This window comes from Drosophila miranda, chromosome 4 (genome assembly GCF_003369915.1).
Source record: "Drosophila miranda strain MSH22 chromosome 4, D.miranda_PacBio2.1, whole genome shotgun sequence".
NCBI classification, from domain to species: Eukaryota; Metazoa; Arthropoda; class Insecta; order Diptera; family Drosophilidae; genus Drosophila; species Drosophila miranda.
Genome location: NC_046677.1, coordinates 30,543,803 through 30,568,004, shown reverse-complemented (window position 1 = coordinate 30,568,004; position 24,202 = coordinate 30,543,803). Strand labels below are relative to the sequence as shown.

The window sequence follows — 24,202 nt, the reverse complement described above, 5'->3', positions numbered from 1 at the left end:
ATGTATAAAATGTAATTAATAATTTTCCATTTCCTCTGCTTCGGCCCCCAAAACAAAAGGCGGACATCTTGAAGGAGTTTTCCCACCCATTTCCATCATTTGTGAAATGATGGCAGCTGCCAATGTCCACCTACTGCCACCCACTCACTCGCATAATTGGAATGAACACAGAAACTGCATTATTCATTGATGGGAATGCCAGTCCCTTGATTGAGGAATGTTTTTAATGCAAATTTAATATTTAATTGGAAATATTATTGTGATTCGTGCGATGCATGACTAGTTTTAGCAGCAAATTTACACGCCAATGCATTGCATTCGATGCGATGCGATGCGATTCGATTTAAATGAATGATAAATGAGGAAAAACTGGTTAAAATATTAGCCTGATGTGCATATAATTTACACAAATCACGAAATATGTGCCCCGAAAACACCTGCCTGGTTGCCAAATGGACGCGTGGGTGCCACATGTCGAGGTGCATGTATTTTTAAAATTCGATTTGCAACTAATAAATCGTCGGAATTCGCTGCCTGCAGCAGCCTTTTGGCGATCCATTCGCTGAAATGAAAACTCAATTGACTGCATTATAGGAGGGGATTTTCGGGGCGTACACCTGCCTGCAAATCCCAGCGACTTTTCATTGTTCAGGTGTTTGTTTTTGACTGATTTGATTGTGATTTTAGATGCAGATACAGATACAGATACAGATACCAAATACGAGCCTGCTCCCATTCTGATTGCCAGCCCAAAGGCAAATAAATTTACGTGCCGGCTCAAAGGCTCAAAAGCCAATTGAAAATTGACTGACAAATTTATCTGTGTATCTGTGTATCTGTATATCTATATCCCCGTATCTGTGCATCTAAATGTTGTGATTGTTGTTTATTTGTTCGAGGGTCTTAAGCGATTTGCTGCTCTCAGAGGGTGGAGAATCCCCTGCACCTGCCCCTGCCACACTTGACCTTGCACTCCCATTAAAACAGATCTCCTATGCCTTCTGTGGAATTGTTAATTCTGCGATAATACTCGTGTACTCCCATGCCTCCTTCCGGCAGACACAACTTTGCTAATGATTTTTTAAACTGTTCATAATTTACTCTAATGAGCCACCCTTCGAGTGGGGGCAAAACCCCAAGAAAACCCCCCTCCAAGGCTATCAAAGTTGCAACAGCCAACAGAGCAGCTGAAGGATGAGCTCCTCTGCCTCTGGCTCTGCCTCTGCCTCTGCCCTGTCGCCTGTCCAATATGTTCTCGTGTTTGTTCTTGGGCAGTCTTACAGTTTTAATTGTGCGACAAGCAAACTGTTGTAATGAATGAGGCGGTGAAGTAATTAAGTTGGCTCAACTAACAAAAGACGAGAAGAGGGCTAAAAGACAACAGCGGTGAATGAAAGTCCTAACCCGCAAGGAAGCAGGCTAAGATGAGGCTTGGGAGAATCGCTTAAGTAAAGGCTCCGAAACGCTGTTATACGGAAAAGATTAAGCCATAAAACAGGAGGTGTTAAAAGGGTAAAGTAGAGGATATACTGGGAGATTTATGCGATTAAGGAAGTTCAGGGAAATATAGCTTCCAGTTTGTAGAAGAGTATATGTAGAAGGGGATATTTGGGACTTGTAAAAAGTATACAAGGGAATATTATACAAGCGAATAGTATACGAATTCGAACTATAGCAAAGTCCTTTGTAATCGGTTGTATATTTATGGCTGATACCAAGCGGAATTTATATAATATAAGAGCTTAAGACTGGACTGTATATTTATAATAATAAAGAATGGCAAACGCTTTCAGCTTATACTGACTTTGAAGGTATAAATATTTGTAGAAGATGCATTCAAAAAGCGTTCAGCTTATACTGACTACCGAATATACGAGCAAGCTTTCAGCTTATACTGCTTTCGAATGTATAAGTATTGGAGGAAGATGCATTCAATAAGCTTTCAGCTTCCTAGTATCTTCGAATGTATAAGTATGAGTAGAAGATGTACCACTTTGCAAAAGCTTTCAGCTTATACAGCACAAGAGAAGCTGATAAAGCGTGAGTATAAGTTACGTTAGCACTTATAAAAGTGCACTTAGTATACGTTCAGTAGTATACAAGAAGCTTTTAAAGTACCGAAAGCGTAGAATTTATAAATTTCATTTAGTTTATAGTATATGTCGTAGAATATAAGAAGCTTTTGGTTATTTTTGGAGGTAGAAGAAAGTAATTTAACGAAGCATTTGTGGAGAGTTTTTTCCTGCAAATTTATAGCTGCCCTAAAGGCGTATTCCTGATTCTTTTTATGCGATTTTAACTTTGCCAATTAACACAATAAATCTCTTGTAAATTCTACAATATAATTTTGTAGCATTCAAACAGTTCCTGAACAGCTGTTAATTTGATAGTCGCTCAACACAAACTGCTAGTCGCTGCCCATACTTTTAGCCACTAAAATCCCCGTGTAAAACTTTGTCTCATTTTGGAAACTTTATTGGGGACGAAACTAAGTAGGAATTAGGGAGAGAGTCCTCCCTGTCCACCAGCTTTGGCCAGCTTTGGAAACCGGATCAAAACATTCCGCCTCAGCTGTTGCCAAAAACGCGTTTCCTACATTGTTAGATGCAAATCGGAGTACGCTGCTGTTGAGTTTTATACGCACATATTTTAAAGTTTTATAACCCAAAGCGTGGCCCTTAAATGCAGTCATCAAAGGCGGAGAGGACCCGCCCGGGCCCTCGAGAGGGCTGTGGCTTCTGTGGCTGATGATGATATTGATGAGGGCCGAAATTGGCAAGTTTAGACAGGGGATTGGAAGTGGGAGGTCTGCCATAAACACTCGAGCTGTGAAATGTTTATATGCATGATAAAATCATAAATTGAAGTTACTTTGCTTATTAAATGCAGAGCAAAAGCCAGATCATCGTACAAGTAAAAGAACATATTTTTTGATGGCACAAGTTTTGGGTGGCGAAGCTCGTAATGAAACGAACTCTGCGTAAAACTATTTCGATGAACAAAGTTCATTTATTAGATGAAAGATGGATGCTCATCAATTTCGTGGCAGCAGAGGGAGTCCTTCTACATCAAGGATTACTTATAAAAGTGGCTTCTATCTATCGCATATCGTTGGGAATCCCATGTAAAGCCTATTCTCGTTCTACAGCTACTTTCAACTGATTTAAAACCATTTAATGATGTCCGAAATGTCATATTTTCCTCCCCACAAATTTACCCCATTGGAAATGTCCATTTAATTCAATTTATTTCCATGCGATGGGGGGCGGGGGGCGTGTGTGTGTGTGTTTGTGTTTCAATCGGCCAAAAACTTTTTGACATTTCGCATAATTTATGTAGCGCAATTTGTTCTGCCTCAACCTCTGCCGCTCTGCCCCCCTTTCGGGGCTACAAACGCATTGTGTTTTGGGGGGGTAGTGGCGAGAAGGGGGGGGTAGTGGCGAGGGGGGGGGGGACGCAACATATTGCGGCAAAAAGTGCGCGGAGGGGCCATAAACAATGGCCAAAACGAACGCAGAGCACACACGGGCCATGAGTTGACCCCTAAAAGCAGACAACACTCGAAATCATAAATTACAGTGCTCGTCGTTTGTTATGGTACCGCCTGCGCCACCGCCCACCGCCCATCTCCTCCATAAAGTAAAAACACTCGTACGGTACGCCCCATCGGTGGCCGCATCGGACACCTGCCAAAAACAAAATTTAAATAAATTCACTTGTCAAATATATCGTACATAATTTCAAGTGCATTTTAAATCAATCGCCAGGGACCCCCTGCCCCCTGCCCCCCTCCCATTTCCCACAAGCCTCCTGCACCATTACACGCCCACTTGCACGCCCGCCCATCTGCCTGTCCGTCGGTCTTTTTTGTGGTTGGCTGTGGAAGTACGGAAGGAGCGGGCTTTGGTAGTCGAAGCAGCAAATACCCTCGAAAAGCCATTGGGTCTCATGGCGAGATTTTCCATGAAAATATATCTATTCAAGGTCTATCGGAAATCTGAATACCCCGGCCCTGGCAAAGGGTATAGCTCTGCGTTGAGTGCCTGGAATACTGAGGCTATCGAAGGGGAAGAGGTGTGGCAGCCACTTGCTTGTTCGATATTTATGACAAATGTGGCCGTGACTGTTGCAAGAGGGTGCGGGGGTGCGGAGAGTAGGGTAGCCGCAGACCTGCGAGGGTCGCCATGAGTGTTCAAGATTAATGGCGCGTCCAAAATGCTTCACGTGCGAAAAAATCTATAAAACTGACTCGCACGCACATCCAAAGGTGGTTACCGGACGGTACGACAGGTTGGGTTGTGTGTGTGTGTGTGTTGAAGGCGTGGCAACTCCTACTCCTACGCCTCCCCTGCCTGCTCCCTGCTCCCCGTCTCCCCCCGTGTGTGCGCGTGTTTTTGACACTTTAACTGCGCTTCCACTTTGAGCATAACTTGCGTCACGCCTGTCGTCGTTGCTGTCGTGCCTCTCGTTGTTGTTCTTGCACCTTGTTGGCTGTCATTTTGCGTTTATTTCCAGCCCAGGTTGTAAATGGCAGTACTGTCATTGTTCAGGCGTCGTTTCCCCCCCGCTACACCGCATTCCGAGTAGAGCCAACTGCTGCTACGCTCCACAGAATGCACAGACAGCGCCTTATTGTATGCATTTAATTTTAGAACAGATGCTTCCGAAGAGATGCTCTGTGTTCGAAGGGGTTTGCGGTGGAGAGGAGTGAGCCTCTGAATGAATAAACAAGGGCTTTCCTAAAGCTATGCCTTCAAGATGTCTATTAGTTTTTTTTTATCTGTCCATCTTGTAGATTCGATGGGTTCTGGGAGGAGCGAGAAAACTGATTTAATCGACTAGAATATACTATATCCTCCTTTATAGCTTTCTGGGGTACATATTCCCCTTTTAAAAATGTTAAAAATATTCCTACATACGTGAAAATATGGCCTTGTTTCTTCCAAAATCGTGACATACCTGCAAATAAAAGAAATATACAAAAATTAATGTGATTTCAATGGTTTAAAATTCTTGCAAAAAATTCTGCTGTACTTAAAGTTTAAGGCTGCAATCGAAGCTAATTTGTATTCCCCTTCGAATCGTTGCCAAGTCAGCAAACTTGGCTTAAAAGCCTCGTTCGCCCACTCAATCCATCCGACTGGATCAAAGCATGCCGAGTCCTTCTCCCGGTCCTTGAAAGAATGCTTAGCAAAGCGGCTTACTCGAGGAGCACTACTCTCGAGGAAGTATGGATGCATGTCTATGACATTTATTGAGTCAACGGCAACTGCATCTGCATCTCGGACTAAGCCAATAAGCGTTCCGAGTAAAGTGAAATAAAAGTGGAAAGACAGGCAAATGCCTTGGCGCCGCTGCGCCTTATCCCACGCCAGGCCAGTGTCAGGCTTGTTGCACTCGAATTTACTGGGGTATTTGCCCCAACCCCAACCCCTAGCTGCCCCAAAACTCTGGCCGAAGACCATACCTGTTCCGTTCCATTCCTTGCCATCGTCTGTCGTCACGTTTTAGCGCTTTAGTAGCTGCAATTTGTTGGAGCGTGCGGCTGGCTGGGCCGGGGTCTCGGGCCGGGGTCTCGGGCCAAGTGCACACATGCATGTGCGAATAACTTTTTACGGTAATGCAAATGAATGCCAATTTACGGGCCGAGACATTCCCACAACTCTCCGGCGGCACACCCGTAACCCCAGCAGTTGCTCAATTGCATTAGTCGTGGCCAATTTGCGACCTGTCGAGGTGACAACTCAATGAGTCCGCCCCAGAATCAGCTTCTACTCAATCGCGGAGCCTCTGCGGGGGCCAGGGCTCTTTCTGTATTGAAAACTATTTAATATTGTGAATATGCAACAGGAACAAAAGTTGAAGCCTGGAAATTGCAGTTCTCCGGGCTCTCACCCGGCCCCCCCCGGGGGCCGAAAATAAAGCCAATAGCAAATTCATTTTTGCTGGAATATTGCCTGTCGGTAACGCAAAAACCATTGAGACAACTATAGAGAACATTCTGCCCAAAAATGCGCAACAACAAAAAAATTATGGGCGAGGAGAGGTAGCGACTACAGGGGTACCCATTAGAGAAGGAATACAATAGATGTAGGGATCCTCAGGGAGTAGGAATCTGCTCCAGGAACTCCACAAACAAGTATGGGTATAATATTTGTTCTTGGTTTCAAACCCTCGACTATCCCTAATGATAGATCGATACTCAACAGCTGGTTAAAGGGCTGCCAGCCCTCTATAGAAGATATCTCTATCTGTATTTTATAGAATTTTACCTGCTACCCCAAGGGGTATACCCCCTGGGTATCCAAAAAAAAGAAAAACAAAAAGGGCGTAGCACGCTGCAGCAATTAGTTATGCTTCGCTTTGTTGGAGGGCAGCTTTTCGCTGCTGGCCTGCCTTTCACGACCAAAAATTGCATACACAAAAGTTCCACTTTGTGCCACCGACGGGGGGGGGGGCGACAGATTTTTGCGGAACGGCACCTTTCGCCCGCCGTGTGACATTTGGCCGGAGCAAATTATTTAAGCTTAGACAATGGGAACAATAAGCCTGCTTCGCTTTCGAGGAGAGAGAGAAAAATGCCATTTCCCACGTGCTGACCACGCCCCTGGTTCTTCAATGGGGCGGAGAGAGGGATGTGGTTGCCCATTGTGTGTGTGTGTGGGTGTGGGTGAGTATTTCCATTTTCCATTTCCATTCTCTTTGGGAGGACGACGAGTGTGTTTGTCCTTTGTCTGGGTTTCGGTTGTGGGTCTCGCATTATAAAACAATTTGTTGTTTTGACACCAGCACGCCCGCCCCGAGACCCTTCTGGATCACAGCTGACTCTGACTGGGACTCGCACTGTGACCCCACCTGAACCCTTTTGGCCACACACACACACACACACACACATATCCACCATTGTTTGCTCATTCGGAGACAGGCAGGACTCCGCTTTGCTTCCGTTTTGTTTGCGGCTGTATTTGTATTTGTATTTGGTTTAGGTTTTTCCATAGAGTGGAACAATCCTCCACAGCTAAGTGCCGGCCAAATCGTGTTGATTTTACGTCTTTTAAAGGTGGAAAATTAACCAAAGTTCTGCCTCTTTAAAGGCTTCAAACTTATTGGAAGATAAATCCCAAAATTTCGAGAAACCTTTGCGGTGGCACAGCGACTAAGCGCATCGGATTACACGCGCACCCACACACACACACACACACAAATACAATCAACAATTGAAGTTACACTTAAGCTCCACCCTAGCCGCCCCCGCCCCACCCCTAGCACGCATTACATGGGAAAAACCCCACGCATGGAACAAGCGAGAAAACAAATTTTGTTGATGAACTCAATTAGGGGCCGCCACAACAACAAAATCCACCGGAGATAACCCAGCCAGCCAGTCAGCCAGCCCTTTATTAGCCCCCCCACCCCCCACTCCAACCTTTATTTTTAATTAATTTTGTAAATTTTCGCAATCTTTTTTTTTGTTTTTTTGTTTTTTGTTTTATTGTTATTTGAAATTTACTCAGGCGCCAAACTGTTGCGAGGAGGGGGGCACAGCACGTAAAGGGGGAAAATCAAATTATGGAAATTATTTTTCTTGCTTTTGCAAACACATTTTCAATTAGTCAAATTGCAAGTTTTCTTTCAGCGGGTGAAAGGGAGGGGAGGAAGGAAAACTTGAAGAAACTTGTGAGGGGAATTTAAGGGGGAAAATACACCAAAGTGGGGGACACATTGGCCCTCATTTGATTGCCTTTTCAGCTCAAACAAGAATGAAATTTCCACTAAAACGCAGTCAGGCTGCACAGGATAATCCCATGGATAATCCAAGCGGCCCCCTAAAAGAAGGACTTAAAAAAGAGGAGCACCACACACACATGTTCAATTTTATGCTAACAAAGGCTTTCGTTTTTCCTTCGTTTTTGTTGTATTTGAAGGAGCAGCTGCATCGGCAGAGTGGGGACAGAGTGGGGGCGTGGTTCGACTGCAATTCTGCGGCCTTTGTGAAAAGGGTTTTTTGTCGGTGGCTTTTTGCAGTCGAAAAATTCAAAATGAATTCGCAGCTTGAGGCACGAGTGAATGCAATTTTTAACCCATTCGAAAAGGTTTTTTTTTTGTTTTTTTTTTTTGTGGTGTGTTTTAATGTTGCGAGTTTTTTGGGAGTTGTTTTTGTTCGATTTTGATGTTTTTTGTTGCATTGAATGCTTGTAAATGTTTGCTGTTCTTCTTTCCCAGCGAGCTTATGCTTTTATATCGAGGTCTATATCTTCTTCCATATTGGCAGATCACAGCGATGGATATTTAAAAAAGTTCTCATAAGTGTTGGGCCCTTGGAAAGAGGGTTTTCTCCCCCCAGACTCTGCTGGGAGTTGATTTCTTCAATTGTTTCTCGAGTTTTATAATTTTTGTAGTCACAGGATCATCTGGATTGAGTTTCACAGCAGCTGTTGAATCCATTGTATCTTTATTTCACTCTTCTATAATTTCTTAAGAAGAAGACACATTTTTCCAAATATTTTTGGCATATTAGGGCCTTTTAGATATCGAACAAAATTATTATTAGAAAAAGCCCAAAGAAGGGCACAACTTTTCAAATAAATTCAATCTCAAATCAGAATGGAATCACCCTCGAATCGGATTTGCAAGATACATTATCCATTAAAAGTGAATTTCGGTAATGATAAAACTTTGAGACGAAGCCCCGAACTTGTTTACCCATTTAGCAGGATAATCTGACCTGCAGTATCCCAGTACCCCGACCGCATGCCACATGATGGGTTGGGATGGCTGACTGAGTGGCACATGATTAGGCCAACTCATATGCCGGCTAGAAGGCTAGAGGGCCGTGGGCCAAGTGGAACAGAATTTGCATATATATCTTTATGAGTTGGGGGCCAAAAGAGTAACCAAACTGTAAAAATAACAACATGAACACAGGACCTCCCCCACACACACACACACACACACACACACTCCCAGACACACACACACACACACTCCATACTGGCCAAGGGAGAAAGGGAAATGGAAAGAAAAATACCAACGCAACAATTTTTCGGCGTGGCTGCTGATGTTTTATTTTTTATGCAAATTTTGTTGCATATGAGAAATTGCCAGAGAAAGAGCAGGAGCTCCGTGGCAGGACCTCCAGAAAGGAGCAACAAAATGTGGCAAAAACTTTAATAAAAGACTATAACATGGGTGGTGAGGGGGTGGGGGGGGGAGGCCCCCATAAATTTATAGTGGGGGGGGATAGAAAAGGGTGCTGGTGCTGGGGCTGCTGCTGGGGCTGGTGCTGGTGCCTCTTCAAACAAAGCAACACTCAATGTCGGAGCTGCTCCAACAAAATAATTTCAGCTGCAACAAAACATGATGTGGATGTGGCAGAGGCAGCGGCAGCGGCAGCGACAGAGATGGGGTCCTGGAGATGGTTTTGTGTTGCTTGCATATTAAAAGTCAAAAGCGTTGAGCTGTTGAGCGGAGTCGAAGGAGTGGGCTAGAGGGACAGCGACAGGGACAGTGCTCTGTGGAAGGGTCGTCATTTCTTCTGCCTTGTTGCATGCGACACGAATATTTGCGCTGACAAGCCACAGCCCGCAACCCCGCAACCCCGCAACCCCCTACCCACTACCCACATGTGGTTTGCTTCCACAAACCCCTCACTAAATAAGTTAATATTAATAATTTTGCATGTTTGTGGCTGCGATTCCCGCTGCACACGGAATATTAATTAATGCACCGCGAAAAACTGATGATAACTTGGCCGAAAAGTTTTTAATGAAAGTCGTTTAAGGGTGTGAAATATATATATGGGTTTACTGGGAAATCTCTAGTACTATGAATATAAAAAACTATATTTTTGGACACAAAATTAAGAGAAAATACCCATAATTTGTTCTGAAATTTTTAAATATTCTTTCCACAATAGTAGCCCAAAAAATCGGCTCCAAGGTTAAACATATTAAAACCCAATGAGTACTCTTATTTTAATTATTCTTCCACTAACTTTCTTTCGTGCCAAACACTTGAAACTCTTGTAAAATGTATAAATTATATATTAAACAAAATTGTTACGCCTTGCTGGATTTGATTTATACGAAACTCGCTCTCTGTTCTGCTCTGTTCTGCTGCTCCATTTTTGGGTCTTTGTCTGCGACTTCAGAGCGAATAAATCAAAAATAGCAATGAAATTGTTTCCGCTGGAGATGCGAAAGGGAAAACCCTGAAACTCTCTAATTGGTAATTGCAATTGTTTTCTGCGTCTCCACTCCTCCCCCCTCCAGTGTCTGGAGAGACTCGACGCTGAACCTGTGAGTTATGTCGACAGTTTTATGCATCCTTTGGTCTGAATCGGTACTAGAACTAGTACTAGTACTTTTTCCTACCAAAAAAAAGGGTATATACTTCTTTAAATTGGTGCAGCCAAAAGCCCTCTGTAATTAATTGAGCTCGAATCTGAATAATTATGTGTAATGCGGGAGTTGTTCTACCAATTATCGCCACTCAGATGCACCTGGAACATGGGTTTTCAATTACAGACACACACATGGGGATATTAAACTTTTGAAGGAAACCGCATGAAATGACAGGTGCCGACAATCAAACAAGCTGCAGGACAAACAGACGCTGACAGACAGACGACAATCAAGCATAATGACAGCAGAACAACAATTGGGGAAAATATTTAACAGTTGTCTTTGATTAAATCATATTTGCACGATGGCGGCCCGGCGAACAATTAAAATTCATTAGAGTTAATTACGGCCGTAATTAAAAGGACATTTTCATAGCTAATTAGGGGTAATGAAAAAAACAAAACAACAAACAAAAAGTAAAGTATTTTCATTACGATGTCGCCTGCCATTCCATCGCCCCTATGTGTGGTACACGAAATTAACATAAAATTTGAATAAAAGTAAAAAGAAATGAAGCCCCAAAATTAACTTGAGACCATATTTTCGTCATGTTTCACATGTCGTGAGTTTTGACTTGTTTGTTAAGAGACTGGGGGCCCACATCCACAAGGAGGCCGAAATTGGGTGGGGTAAATATTTATTAAATATTGAAAAGAATTACTAGAATTTATAAAGAATTTAGGGAATTTATTTGTACCCCTCAGAAACCCCCGCTTAGATTTATTATCTTCACACATATAAATCCCTATTGATAAGGCATTCTCATAATCTTTATTGATGTTGGAGTCGTGAAACAATTTCAAATGTCAGATGAAAATCTTAATGCTCTTTGCGGCTGAATCTACACAAAGGCAGCGTTGAAGGAAAAGTGCCAGCACAGCAGTGGAAAACCACAATTATAACAGCAGCAGCACCGACAGTCCTGTCTGGCCTCCGTTTCGACTTTTGTTTTGCTTCGTTAGCCCCCAGATACCCCGTAGCACCCCCCCATTCCCCTTCCCCCCACCCACCTTTGGCGGTTTTCTGCTTTTGGCGCAAGTTTAAGTGGATTTTCATAATTTACGCGCTCGGCGTTTTCATAAATTACTGTAGAGAGAGAGAGAGAGGGACGGAGAGTGGCTCCTCTTCTTGGTGGCAGCCTCGAACAATTGCATTTAATTGTAAGTAAAATATGTGAAAACTTTTTGTTGTCCTTTTTTGCTGGGCGGCTATATCGGGGCATTGGAAAAGTTTTTCAAGTCTCAAAAGTTTGCGGGTGGGGGCGGGAAAATTCATCCACTCAGGCGCCACACACCCGACTCCAGGGCCAGTCCCCCCCGCCCCTCCCATCGATGTCAGCGACATGTTGTTTTCATGTGATTTCCCACTGTCAGTGGCAGCTGTGTAGCTGTAGCCGTGTGTATCTGTGTGTGTGTGTGACTGTGTGTGTGTGGGGGGGGGTATCTGTGTGACTGTCTGTCTGGCTTTTTGTTTTGCTTTCATGATGATGATTTTCCAGCTTGTGATTCCTATGTTTGCCTTTCGTCAACGTTTATGACAATATATCAAGAGGAGACTCCATTTCCATCCTCCATCCCCATCTCCTTTCCAGCAGCGCGCGAGGACTTGGTCTACTTTATGCTTTTATTGGTTACATGAAAAATATTTTCAGCTTTTTCTTCCTTATTTTCTTTACTGTTCGACTCGATTCGCTTTTCCCGAGCCACACAATTGTCAGCCACAGAAGTTATGAAGTATTTTTTCTTGTTTTTCTTTTTTTCTCTCCTTCTTGGTAGTAGGAAGGAGCGACATGTTGCCATAAAGTTTTTAATTAAATTGTTAGATTTTTACATTGACACTTTTTTCTGTTGTTCGGGAAATGACAAGCAAATTGGGTTTCTTGTTTGTGTTAGGGGAAAATGTACAACGGAGATAGTTTTCAAATTTACGAAAAGATGGCCAAAGATGGTGGAATAAGGTCCCTCCAATATCTATATCTTTTGGATACATTTCTATCATATTTCCCTCTTTATCATATCTCATTCTCCAGAAATCCAACAATTCATTTTCCTAGCATTAACTGCATTTCTGACAGTTTATGGCCCTCAGGCACGCACACTGTCAGAATTTTTTTGGGCTAGAGAGGAAAAAAGCCAAACACCTTTGGCCGAGAGGCTGACCCTCAACGATAAATGTGCGAAATGTGCACGCATCGGTAATATTTTCCAGCACTCTCACCGAGTGTTCTAGTCCCCAAAAAGGTGGCCAAAAACCCGTGAGAGAGTGCCACCCGGCTGCGGTCTCATGATAAAGTTGACACTTTATGCGTTTTGGCCCGCGGTAGAGCAAAAAAATAGAACAGAATTCCCCATTCATGTGTGCATTTTGGGGGATTTTTCAAGCGTGAAAATCATACCCTGATTGAATACTCGTGGCTTTAAAGATTTCCCCCCCCCCCCACACCCCCACCACCCAAAAAAAAGTGTCAGTGTCAATTTATTAGCAGCATTCAATGTGTCCTCGCTGCCTAGATTTGGCTTTGGCTTTCATCCATCAAATACACACACACACACACACACACACACGTATATAACCTTTAACCTATTCAATACTTGCCCAGGCATTGATGTCCCTAGTCCCCAGCGTTGGACACACGAAAATCAATTAAACGCTCTGTGTACACGCGGCGTATACGCAATATTTGTTGCGCTGACCTGGTTTCCCTTTTTCCTCTTTCCTTGTGTGTTTTTTTTTTTTGTGAAGTGCAATTTGTATGGCCCTAAACGAACTAAGCAAGTTGGTTAGGAGGTTATTTAAGTTACCAACACGTGTAGGTGCCACATCCCACGCCCACTCCCCCCTCCGTACTTTATTTGGCTGCCCCGAATTTAGTGGAATTTTGCGCTCTAATTACCCTTATTACAAGCCATAAAAAATGCCTGTTTATGCAATAATTTCGTTCTAGCACTTTGCCGAATTAATTATAATGGAAATGTTGGCATTTACAATTATATATTCGTGGAAATTTAGTGGAAAACTAAATGCGAATCGAACGGTGGCCATTATCCCTAAAATGCCATTTCCCTGTGCACTTTTCCAGAGTCAACATTTCGCACGGCTCCCGTTTGTTGTGTGCTCTTCAATTTGGGTCTTCTTCTCATCAAGTTGTTTCAACAAGAGCCTGCGCAATAATTTCGAGTTCAACGTGTTCAAATGAATTGAATTGGATAATTGAATGCATGACTGACTGCCTGATTGACTCACTGACTGACTGACGACTGACTGGCGCTGTGCGTGTGCGTGTGCCCGGGAATTTCCATAGAAAATTCTCCCTCTTTTTGCACTCTTCTCTCCTATTTCCTGGTGCTTTTTTTTGGGGTTAGGTATGGCAACGTGGCAGGAACGGCAATCGCAACGCCTTTCAATCAAATGGCGCTGCACACAAATTCCCAAACAAACCGATGGAGGGGTGGGGGTGGGGGTGGGGGAGTTAGGTCTTGCCACTGGCTGTCACTGCACGTGACAAATGCCGACAAACGACGAGTGCTGTTGCACGTTGCCTGTCTCTCCCTCTCCCTCTCTGTCTAGCTCTTTTCGCTCGTTGGCTTTCAATATTGTAGCCAGAAGGGGTCTGGCGTTACCTGAAGTTTTGGCCTGGCTTTGTGATAGGCAGCGCCAGCCTCTATCTCCTAGAATTTCCCAGCATAATCCTCCACTAATTTGCCTGGCATTCGCCCTCCACCCCCCGCGCTGCATTTGCATCTGACAATTGATGAGCTGCGTGCAGCTTCGGCTTTTCCTCTCCTTTTTTTTCTCGGCCACCAAAAGATAACTTTGAAGGAAAGAGAATCCTTTATGTGGGGGGTTGGCTGCTGCTGACGAGCGCTTAACCTTTGAGATGGTTAATTTATGCAAAAGGCCAGTCGGAAAAGCTCAAGTGCCGGACAACGTAATCATCCGCTTCTTCGGTTCTGGGAGAGGGCTTTGCCCGTCCCACGAGCCCGTGTCCATCAGCGAAAAGTGGCGCCAACAAGTAGATTTCCATCAAGAAAAACACTTTCCCTCCCGACCTTGAGGCCTCGAGGCCTCGAGGAAAATCGCTGTCATTAATCATTCGGGGGCTCCACAAAGGTGCCACGCAGCGGCGTGGGCGATGTTAATCTTGAGTCCTGAAAAAGTATTTAAGTGGCACACGAAATGCTCTTTGGAAGGAGCTTCGAAGGATTATATCAAGTCGATCAAAAAGTCCTTGGACTCTCAGCAGCCACAAATTTCTGCTTCGTTAACAATTAAAGGTGTCTGTGTGTAGGTGTGCTTCTTGCCGCTGCCACTGCTGATGTTGTTGCCACTTTCTGCAACTGACTTTTGACACGTGTCATTTACGTTCGAAAGCGTCCTCCAGGATGTCAAAGTGAATGACATGGCCACGTTAATGGGCATCACAGGCCACAGCGAATGCCTTGAATAAGTGCCAGCCCCAGCAACTAGCTACCTGCAAATTCTTGTGGCAATTAAAACCATTCCTGCCCGGAAGAATGTTAATTAAATGTTTGGGGAAATGTTTCATCCGTAATTGAATCGAATGGGGAACAGAGAATGCCTCTGGCACATCGATTTGCATGGCTTTAAGAGCGGCCACAGGTGCGATGCCTCATCAGAAAACGCTTAGGCAGCAGACCAGCCTCAACCGGCAACCGCCATGAGGTGCATCCTTTGGGCGTGGCCCCTTTGGTGGGACCGGCATTATGCCAAATGGGCAGTTCTTTGCCTTCGCGGCCAAAGGTGTAATTTATTTGCACTTTTGATGGCAACAAGATGCAGGGGTGCGAAATCCACCCAACCATAAATCACCAAAGGATGCAGGAGAGATGCCTCTGTGTGGGGCTGCCCCTGTTCTGCCAGCGACTAAGCAGTTTATTGAAAAGTGGGACCCAAAGTGCTGCGCCATAAATATCCCACTCGAGTGGGGAGGGGGGCCCCCCAGACACGCCCACAAAAGAAAAGACACTCTTTTTGCAGTTTCTTTTCCAAGTTCAAAGGGTTGCCGTTGCCGTTGCCGTTGCCAAGCGGGGGGCCGGTGGAGGTGGTGGAGCTGTCAAGGACATGCTGCAACTTAAAGGATTCCACCGATTTTCACTCCCATAGTGTCCCGCAATCAAATGAAAACTCTGCCAAATGGAAATGCAGATGGGTGTCAAGGTCAGGGCGAATGAAAATTGCATTAATATGATGATCATCAAATAGCACTTAACACTCTTTCTCCGCATCCGCCCATTCAACAGATTCGCATTTTTGATGGCACATAAGGATGCATTTCATTGCATTGCGCCCCGATGGCTGCTCAACATGTTCAGAAGCGCCCTCCAGAAGCGCCACGAACAGCAGTGCCAGCGGAGAGTCCTTTCCCATTCACACAGATACTGCACACCCACATGGACGCGGCGGTAGGGGCGTGCAAGTTCAAAGACCTGCCCAAAAGCCGGCCCTGTTAACTCGCTGCTGGATGTGGGAGTGCTAACAGTTACGAGTGCCGCACACGAAGTGATTTAACATGGGGTCCACAAGAGAGACCGGGAGAGAGAGAGCAGTCGCTTAGGTTTGCTGTTAGCTAACAGAACTGCTAACAGAATGTGGGACACAGATGTTAGGGGACTGTAGTTTACAGGAATTCTCCTTTCGGCTTGAGGGTGTATGTTAGGCCTCTGATTTCCCCTCTTTGGTCTGTTAAGCCTTCTATAGGGGAATGCTGTTAGGGATTTCTTAAGCAGGTTTAACAGATATTCTTTCCCTAACAGAGTGTGGACTAGAAGAGTGTAAATAAAAAGACTTAACACTCGAAGTGTTGTCCCCTAAGTAGTTCTTAGATACAGCAATAGGAAATCCCATTGCAGAATGCTGGAAAATGTGCAGAATTTACCAGACAGGCTGCCAAAAGGAATCCACATGAGACACTTGGTTTAACAGAGGAAAACAGAAGAAAATCTGTAAAGATTTTACATATATTCCATTCCTATCAGAAGGTGAATAGAAAGACTTTACATTCAAAATTCTGTCAGCTAAGTACTTGTCTGATACACCAATAGCAATTCCCATCGCAGAATGTTAGAATGTGTGCAGAATTCAACAGAAAGGCTGCTAACATTCATTTCAAAGGGAATCCACATTCAACAGAGGTACGCGCTCTCCTTCTTTCGGCTTTTGCTCTGTTAAGGCTTCGAAAAATGTTAGCTTCCACAGAGAGAGCGAGCTACAGAGAGCGCTACAGAGCGTGAGAGGTTCTCAGAATCGCGAGTAATTAACGAAGTGTCTTCGCGGGTGTGCGTTTTGTGGATTTTAACCTCATTTTTGTTTCACTCAGAGTTCGCTTCTGGTGGCTGGAATTTCTTCTATGTTTTTTTTTTTGTGTTGGTTCGGCAACTTTTTGTTATCTTTTGGTTCTGTTCTCTGTTTTCTGTTCTGTGCTCTGTGCTCTCCTCGGGTGGCTGGCGGCTGGTGGCGCAACGCTCTCGAGGAGTCGCAAAAGTTGTTGACAGGCATCTCAACGCAGCTCAGCTTGAAATAGTTTGCATGAAATTAAAATAATCTGCAAGATTTATTGCTCTAGAAAGCGCAATTGACTCGGCTCAGTGTCTATTTCTGGCAATCCCCCCTCCCCCCGCCACTGACGGATCGGGTCGGATCGGAGGGGGCTTAGTCTTTAAATATGCTTCGCCGAATTAAAGGCGATTTATGCAAATTAAAGATGCTCCAGAGTACAAGAGTACGAACTGGGTTAACTGGGAGTGGAGGCTGCGAATGAAAGCGTTTAAATATTTCAAGTTGTTTATCAGGCGGTAACCAGAAAACGCTGCAAATTGGCCCAAGTGCCTGCTGACTGCCTTCCCAGTGCTTTGTTTAATGGTCGAAAGTACATATTTGCGTTTACTTTACTCGACGCGGACTCCTCCCTTCTCTGGATTCCACTTTCCTCAAGCTTTGGGCATTTCTCAAGACGCTGTCGGGGCCCTCTTCAGCGTTTGGTAAATGCAGCTGCCACTTGGTCCAACTTGTTGACTTGTTGCCACTCTCTGACCATTCGGACGGATGGAAAAACGGAAATGAAGTTGGCAATGCGGAAATGCCATTTTTCATGATTTCTTCCACACACACACACACACACACACAGATAGAGACATACAAAGACAGACAGACAAGCGTGTGAGTGGTAGAGAACTGTTTTTCCTCTCTTTTTTCCTCATCTGAGGAGTGCCCGGGGTTTGCTTTTGACAAATTGTTTGGCGTTGCCCTGGACCAATATTAACAGTGCATATCTATCTGGCTTTGTTCTCCGCCAGCGACTGACTGGTGGTGCAACAGTCTGGGAATTGTCAGGGCTATTACCTAATTGTCTGAGGGAATCGATTGCGAAGGGGTTGAGAAAGAGTTTTGCAAGAGTTTTAAGCAGTGTTGGAGCAGAAAATGAAGGGTTTTTTAATGTAGATTTATAGAAAAGGGTTCTTGTAGTTGTATTCCAAAATAGAGTGAGATTTATCTATTGTTCTTTGTCTTGTATCTAATTAATGGAATAAATCGGTACTACAAGGAATATAAGTGCCAAAAATTATATGGAAAAATCTACGATTAATATTTCAGTTTTTTATATAAAATATATAATATATTTATATATATTTTCTGGTAGAAAATATCGAAACAAAGCTCTGATAAAAGTAACCAATAGAAGATATAATTTATTACGAATAAAATTGCATAGAAGAAAGTCTGACCAAAGTTTTAATGCATTTTTAAACATTTTTATATTTTTAAAAAATATTTCTTTTAAAAAATTCTAGTAACTTCCCGTATTTTTTTCAGTTTTTGCCAAAACCCCCCGTGTAAGTACCATTCCTATTCCCAAATACAAAGATTCAACATACCAGATACTTTATCTAAATAGATTTCCCAATGGGAAACACGGAAAAGCATTGTTAAATTTAGATAAAAATCAAAAAGGCATTAAATTTACATCGAAAATGTACTCCTAGTTAGGCAGGACTTTTCTTTGGGGTTTCCTCGAAGGCAGAAATCAATTTATACCGGACAGAACAACGCTCAAACATCGATCATAAATGATGGAGTGCTGCAATCAAGATTAATGGTCGCTGGCTGTAAAGGAAATACCCGACTTGGCGACCATTTATTGTTCGATGGCTTCGATGACATCACTGCGTATGCGCAATGTGCGCTAAAGCGGTTTAAAGTTGAAGAATCCAACAAACTATTTACAAATAGTCAAGAGTGGAGCACAATTTTTGATGGTCCAAAAGGCAAGAAGGCCATAAATTAAATGGCTGCCAGGACATTATCGAATATGATATGAGAGCGTTTGGATCCCATAGTTTGTCCTCACTTTCGGCCCCAACCTCCAATGGTATTGGAAGTGGATTTTTATGTGCCCGAACATTTTTTACGAGCACTTATTTCCGCCCCAGAAATTAGACAACTGCTGGAGAGCATTTATGCCCTGAAGGGTGCACGAGAGCCCGATTTTCCCTGTGAATTTATGATGTGTGTAACAATTGGGGCCATTGTTGGGGCCGTCTGACCTGGCTGCCCTTGGCCGTCCACTCGGGCGCTTGTCATGCAAATTCTGCTTATTTCATTTAATGCGATTTTTACGAGTGTCAAGGAAGGGATTAATTTGCCCCTGGCAGTGGCTCAATTTTCTAGGAGGATCCCACGAATAAATAATAATTTTTGAGTGAGTTTTTCCCCCTGCGGGATAACTCTTTTGCTTTCTTCTTTGGGGAGCGATTTACTGATGCTTAAAATGTAACTTTCCGACATTTGTCATGTTTTGTTTGTCTACCAGATTGTTGTTTTTTGCTGGCTGTACTCGCCACGAGGTGGAACAGAAATCCCATGACTTTTGCTACCTTCGAAGCACCTCGAACGGCCAGGGTATGCCGGCGTTCGGCTCCCAGGGCTGCCCTTCAATTCATTGGCTGCTGTTTGCGGCGCAATTTATGCATGAAGGAGCCAAAAGGCTGCGGTACGTGCAGGTCCTGTCGCTGTGGCTCCTAAGCCTAAAAGTATGCATAACTAAAAAGAGCACGTTCCGCAGATACGGGCAAAAACAACCGAAAGAAACAAACGAGAAAGAAAAACAAGCCATTGATAACTGTATCTGGGTATCCGTGTATCTGTGTATCTGTGCATCTGTGTGCGTGTGTGTGGGGTGTGGGGGGGTCCTGGGATAACAAAACAGATATGTTTGTTGTTTAGGCAACAAATGATTCCCCTTTGGGGTCTGGCTGCCAAATGATGCGGAAAATGCAAGCAAAACGCAGCAGCTGTGGCCACAGCCAACCGAACCAACATTTAAAGAGGTCACAAGGTCGCTCAAAGATCCAAAATAAAATGAGTTGGCTCCTAATGCAAAGCGGAATCCAGGGAAACGACACAATGGGGGGGCGTGGGGAGGGAAATTGCTTACAAATGCAGTCAAAGCGCTGCGAAAACATTCAGGTAAAAAAATAAGAAAACCCAAGGGGTGGGGGGAGGGGAAAACTATGCAAAACTCAACAAACAAGCATTCGTGCTGCTCGGGGAAAAAGCCAGCAACAAAATGCCAATGCGAAGCGCTAAAAGTGACAACACAAATACTGAAGTGAAACGGAACAAAGCCCAGTCCCAGTCCCAGCCGAGTCCTGGGAGCACAGATAGAAATAAATTAAATGAAAGTCTGCCAAAGGAGAAATACTACTCGCGGAAATCTCCGGTAAATTGCGTTTCTCTGTTATTTGACTCGAAAATGATGGTTTGAAGGTTTTCCAGTACATATTTATGGGTTCAAGAACAGCGACAAAAGAAATGAGTTCCGGACAAAGAAGTATTCCAAAGGGAAGTGCATGAAAAAACAGCCAATTTATTAGGTCTGATTGGCAGAGAAAATGTGATATCTTAAAGAATAACTGAAGGTAACAGAAGGGGCAGTCGAGACCTCAAAATACTCTCTTTTTCAATTAAATTAACTCTAATTGAAGTTCCCATCAAGTGGCCACTAAAATGCACTGAATTTCATATGTAAATACACCGGCGAAAAACCGAAACCAGGCTGGGTTTAAAATGTAAATTTTCAGCATTTTTTGGTTGCCAGATAAATGTTTCATTCCACCCACAAAATATACAAAATGTTGGGTCCCGTTTTGCCGTGCAAAAACAAATAGGGAAACATCAATTAAAAACAATAAATGAAAACCGGAAAAAGTTTTGGCATTGCATCAGCAAAAACCGGAAACGAAACCGAAAGCCCAAAACAGAAACGGAAACAGAAACAAAATGGAGCAGAACCGAAAACAAATCATCGCATAGCCTGGGCCTGGCCTGGCCCGGGCCTGAGCCTGGGATACATTTAACAATAGTTTATTGCCTGCTCTCTAAACAAGCTCCCACTCTGTTTGGTGTTGGCCAAAATTGCCAAACCGCAAGCTGTTGCCGAGGCCCAGACCCCATAAGCCCTTGCCGCAACTTGTGCCCCCGCCGGCCGTGCCTTTCCCCAGCTCGAATATCAATATTTGTAAGCAACTGTTTGTAATTTACATCTACTCGTATCTATGCCTCTGTTTTCCGTCCCATTTTCCCCACCGAAAACACAAACAGAGGGAAAACTTTTTAATTTTCGTTTTTCATGGCCAAAAGCCTCAGCCTCGTCTTGCATCACATCATTGCCAATTGTGGCATGCCACTGCACAGAATATATATCTGTTTGCCACTGTTTCCATTTACCACGAGCTTACGTACGGCTTAGCGATGTATTAAACAATTGAAAAGCATTTTAACAGCCCCCCAGAAAAAGTGAAAAAGCGGGGAAAAAATCCACACAAAAAATGAAATCAAAATGGAATGAGAAGTGGCCCGAACCGAAAAATTGATTGCCATTTCAGGGGCAATTTTTAATGAATAGCAAACAGAACAGAACGGAACAGAAGGACGCCAAGGCCTTGAAAGAACAGGCATTAGATCGTATATATATGGAACAACTAACAATCAAAATTTGTGCGCTGACATTTCTTTTAATTGTTTTTTCTTTTTATTTATTTTTTTTGGTTGAGCAAGCGGGAGATTAATTCCCTTAAAGCTCCGGGGCCTTCAAATGGATCATTTAAGTTTAAATGCTTTTTGTTTTGCAATCTGTGCGCTCATTCGCCCAACAATCCGCACCTATGTCAAATATTTTTCCAACCAGCTTAACCATTCAGAGGCAGTCGGAAGCCTATGCGAAATGTTTTTGATGTCCTCAGTCCACGTCCACACACACACCGAATGTGGCAAATGCCTGGCCAACATGCCGCATAAATAAAATAGCCCAAATGCACTTGACTAAACACACTCACCCACAGATACACAGGGGATATACAACAGCACACACACACACACACGCATTCGCTGTTGGCCTGGTCAATATTTGGAGAACGAATTCGTTTTTGGGGTCTGGTCTGGTTTGGTTTGGTCTGGGGAATTTCGGTGTACAATTTATTTGCTGCCATTTGTAGGGAAATTCAGCTGCACTCGAAAAGCCCTAACGAATTTGTTGCTGCTGAAGTATTTTATGCATTTGTAACCAAAAGTTGCAAAGATACTATTTGCAGTTAAGGAAGGGTTTTTTCTGTAGAGGATATGGAAGGAATTCGTAGAACACGAAGAAGATAGGTATCAATACTTTCTTTGGAGTAAAAGGAACCAAGTATATGCCTCTGCTGCTGACAGAGTCGAGGTCTGTCTATATTTATGCCCAAAATCATGTTAATCGAACAAATATTTGAATAATGCTGCTCTGTGGCAGTATATCCCTAATTTTGTCTCTTTTTTTCATCTAAAAATCGAAGCGTACCCACTGCTCCCACAGTTATACCATCATTCTACTGCCTCCTATATAATATTAATATAATTCTTCCACTCACCTGAATTGGGTCCATTGCTATTGGGTCGTGCCGAGGGGGCACCGTCGCGGGCCTCCACCTCCAGGGCATAGGCGCCCTTCTTCTCCCTGTCGAACACCGTTTTGGTGAAGATCTCGCCGCTCTGCAGATTAATTTCGAAGAACTCCTTGCCCTCGTTACGCGGCGAGTCCACAATGTAGTAGTAGACCTGGAAGTAGAATTTTTTTGGGTTTATTTTTGGGTTCCGCATGGGTGCCGCATGGGCTTGGGTCAGGGCCACACACACATAACATCAAAAGGAGACAAATTAAAAATTAAGTTCGAGACCGAGAGGAGAGAAGAACGTGGCGAAAATTTAATTACCGCCTTGCAGACATTAAAGCGGAACGATAATGATAATCAAATCCAGAGACGAGGACCGACCCGTGCCGACCCGTTCAGGGCCGTTCATTCAGGCGATGCCACTGCGAATCTGACGTTTGTGGTCGCCGAGGACTATAAATGAAAACGCTAATTAGTGCGGACATTTCACGCGTACATGCAAATTACTTGGCTCGGGGGGGGGGGGGGGGGGGGGGACTCGGGACTGGACTGTGGCTGGCCGTTAAAAGAATGGCCAGCAACGTCGCCAAAGTGCCATATTATTATAATCGCGAGTGTGACTTGAGGGGGGGGAGGGGGGTGTCCATCGTGGGACGCACAAAAGACAAACCCCTGGGGGTCCTCGCTGGGCTTCATTCGGCTCATTCTGCATTTTGCATTAGTTTTTTTTTGTTTTGCCTCTCGCCGGCTGGCCCTTCCATCCGAGGGCTTAGCACACACTGGGAAGGCGTGCAAAAATGCTAACTCTTTGACATTTATTAGCCAGCTGCCAGCTGATGGCCCAATGGAAGGACGAAGGACACGGCGTACAGCCATAAAAAAAAAAAACAATTACAAAGGCGTGAAAGGGTTACAAAATGAAGAAGGAAATAAATTGGGCGGCCAGGCCAGACCTCATTTGGGGGCAAGGACCGCGTGAAACAAGAAAAAACACGGAGCACGGATGATGATAGTAATTTAAAAGGGTTTTAAGGGTTGTACTCACAGAGATGGAAAGTTGTTACAGCTTATTGGAATTAACGGATAATATTTGGACGATGGAATGGAAATCCTAACCATTCTAATGGGGATCTATCTCCATAATTTACTGTTCTTTTATCTCTTGGAACTACATGTTTTATTTATTTCTTGGCTATACAGAAATCTCCCATAAAAATATGTAAGCCCCACAATGTCATTCACTTTTGATACAGATATCTGCAGGTTTTTCCTCTATCTTTTTCTCCATTACCATTCTCTTATTACCTCTCAATCTTCTCACCTGTCAATCGCCTTTTTCCCCCCCGCCCTTCACTCCGTGTCTCTTTGCCAACTTCATCGTGCGCCAGCCATTAATTTGCTACAGCAATCGTCTGGCATTTCCGCACCCCACTCGAGGCCCCCATTCGCACCCCCATTCGATTCGAGTCGTACGGTGGCCGTGCACTCACCTGATTATTGGGGAATGTGCCGTCCTTGTCGATCGCATTCACTTGTGTCACTTTGGTGCCAATCGGTTCGCCCTCCAGCACCGTTTCCTGTTCGCGTTCGGTGAACAGCGGTATTTCATCATTAACATCCTCGAGCATTATGTAAACGGTCGCTTCCGATGCCAACTGTTGGGCTCCGTTGTTCTGAAAAAGGGGAAAATGTGAGCAATATTAAAAAAGGGGTTTCAGGGGTTTCAGGGGTTCCATGGGGTTCCATGGAGTTCCAGGGGTTCCAGGGGGATATTTGATTTTTCATAACTTTTTTTTCTGTCCTTCTTTCGTTTGTTTTTTTTAATTAAACAATAAAGTGTGTTTAATGAGTCGTTTTTTT

General features: G+C 43.9%; 1 protein-coding gene across 14 annotated transcripts in view; it reads right to left on the bottom strand.

Annotated features, from left to right (window-relative positions):
- Positions 1 to 24,202, bottom strand: part of LOC108162496 (neural-cadherin) — a 144,097-nt gene that overhangs the window by 39,280 nt on the left and 80,615 nt on the right. For all 14 annotated transcript variants that reach the window (XM_033393946.1, XM_033393947.1, XM_033393945.1 and 11 more), the window contains 2 exons: positions 23,833 to 24,015; positions 22,322 to 22,508 (listed from right to left, as the gene is read on the bottom strand). In XM_033393946.1, the coding sequence (XP_033249837.1) occupies positions 22,322 to 22,508; positions 23,833 to 24,015 (370 nt within the window). The remainder of the gene's footprint in view (positions 1 to 22,321; positions 22,509 to 23,832; positions 24,016 to 24,202) is intronic.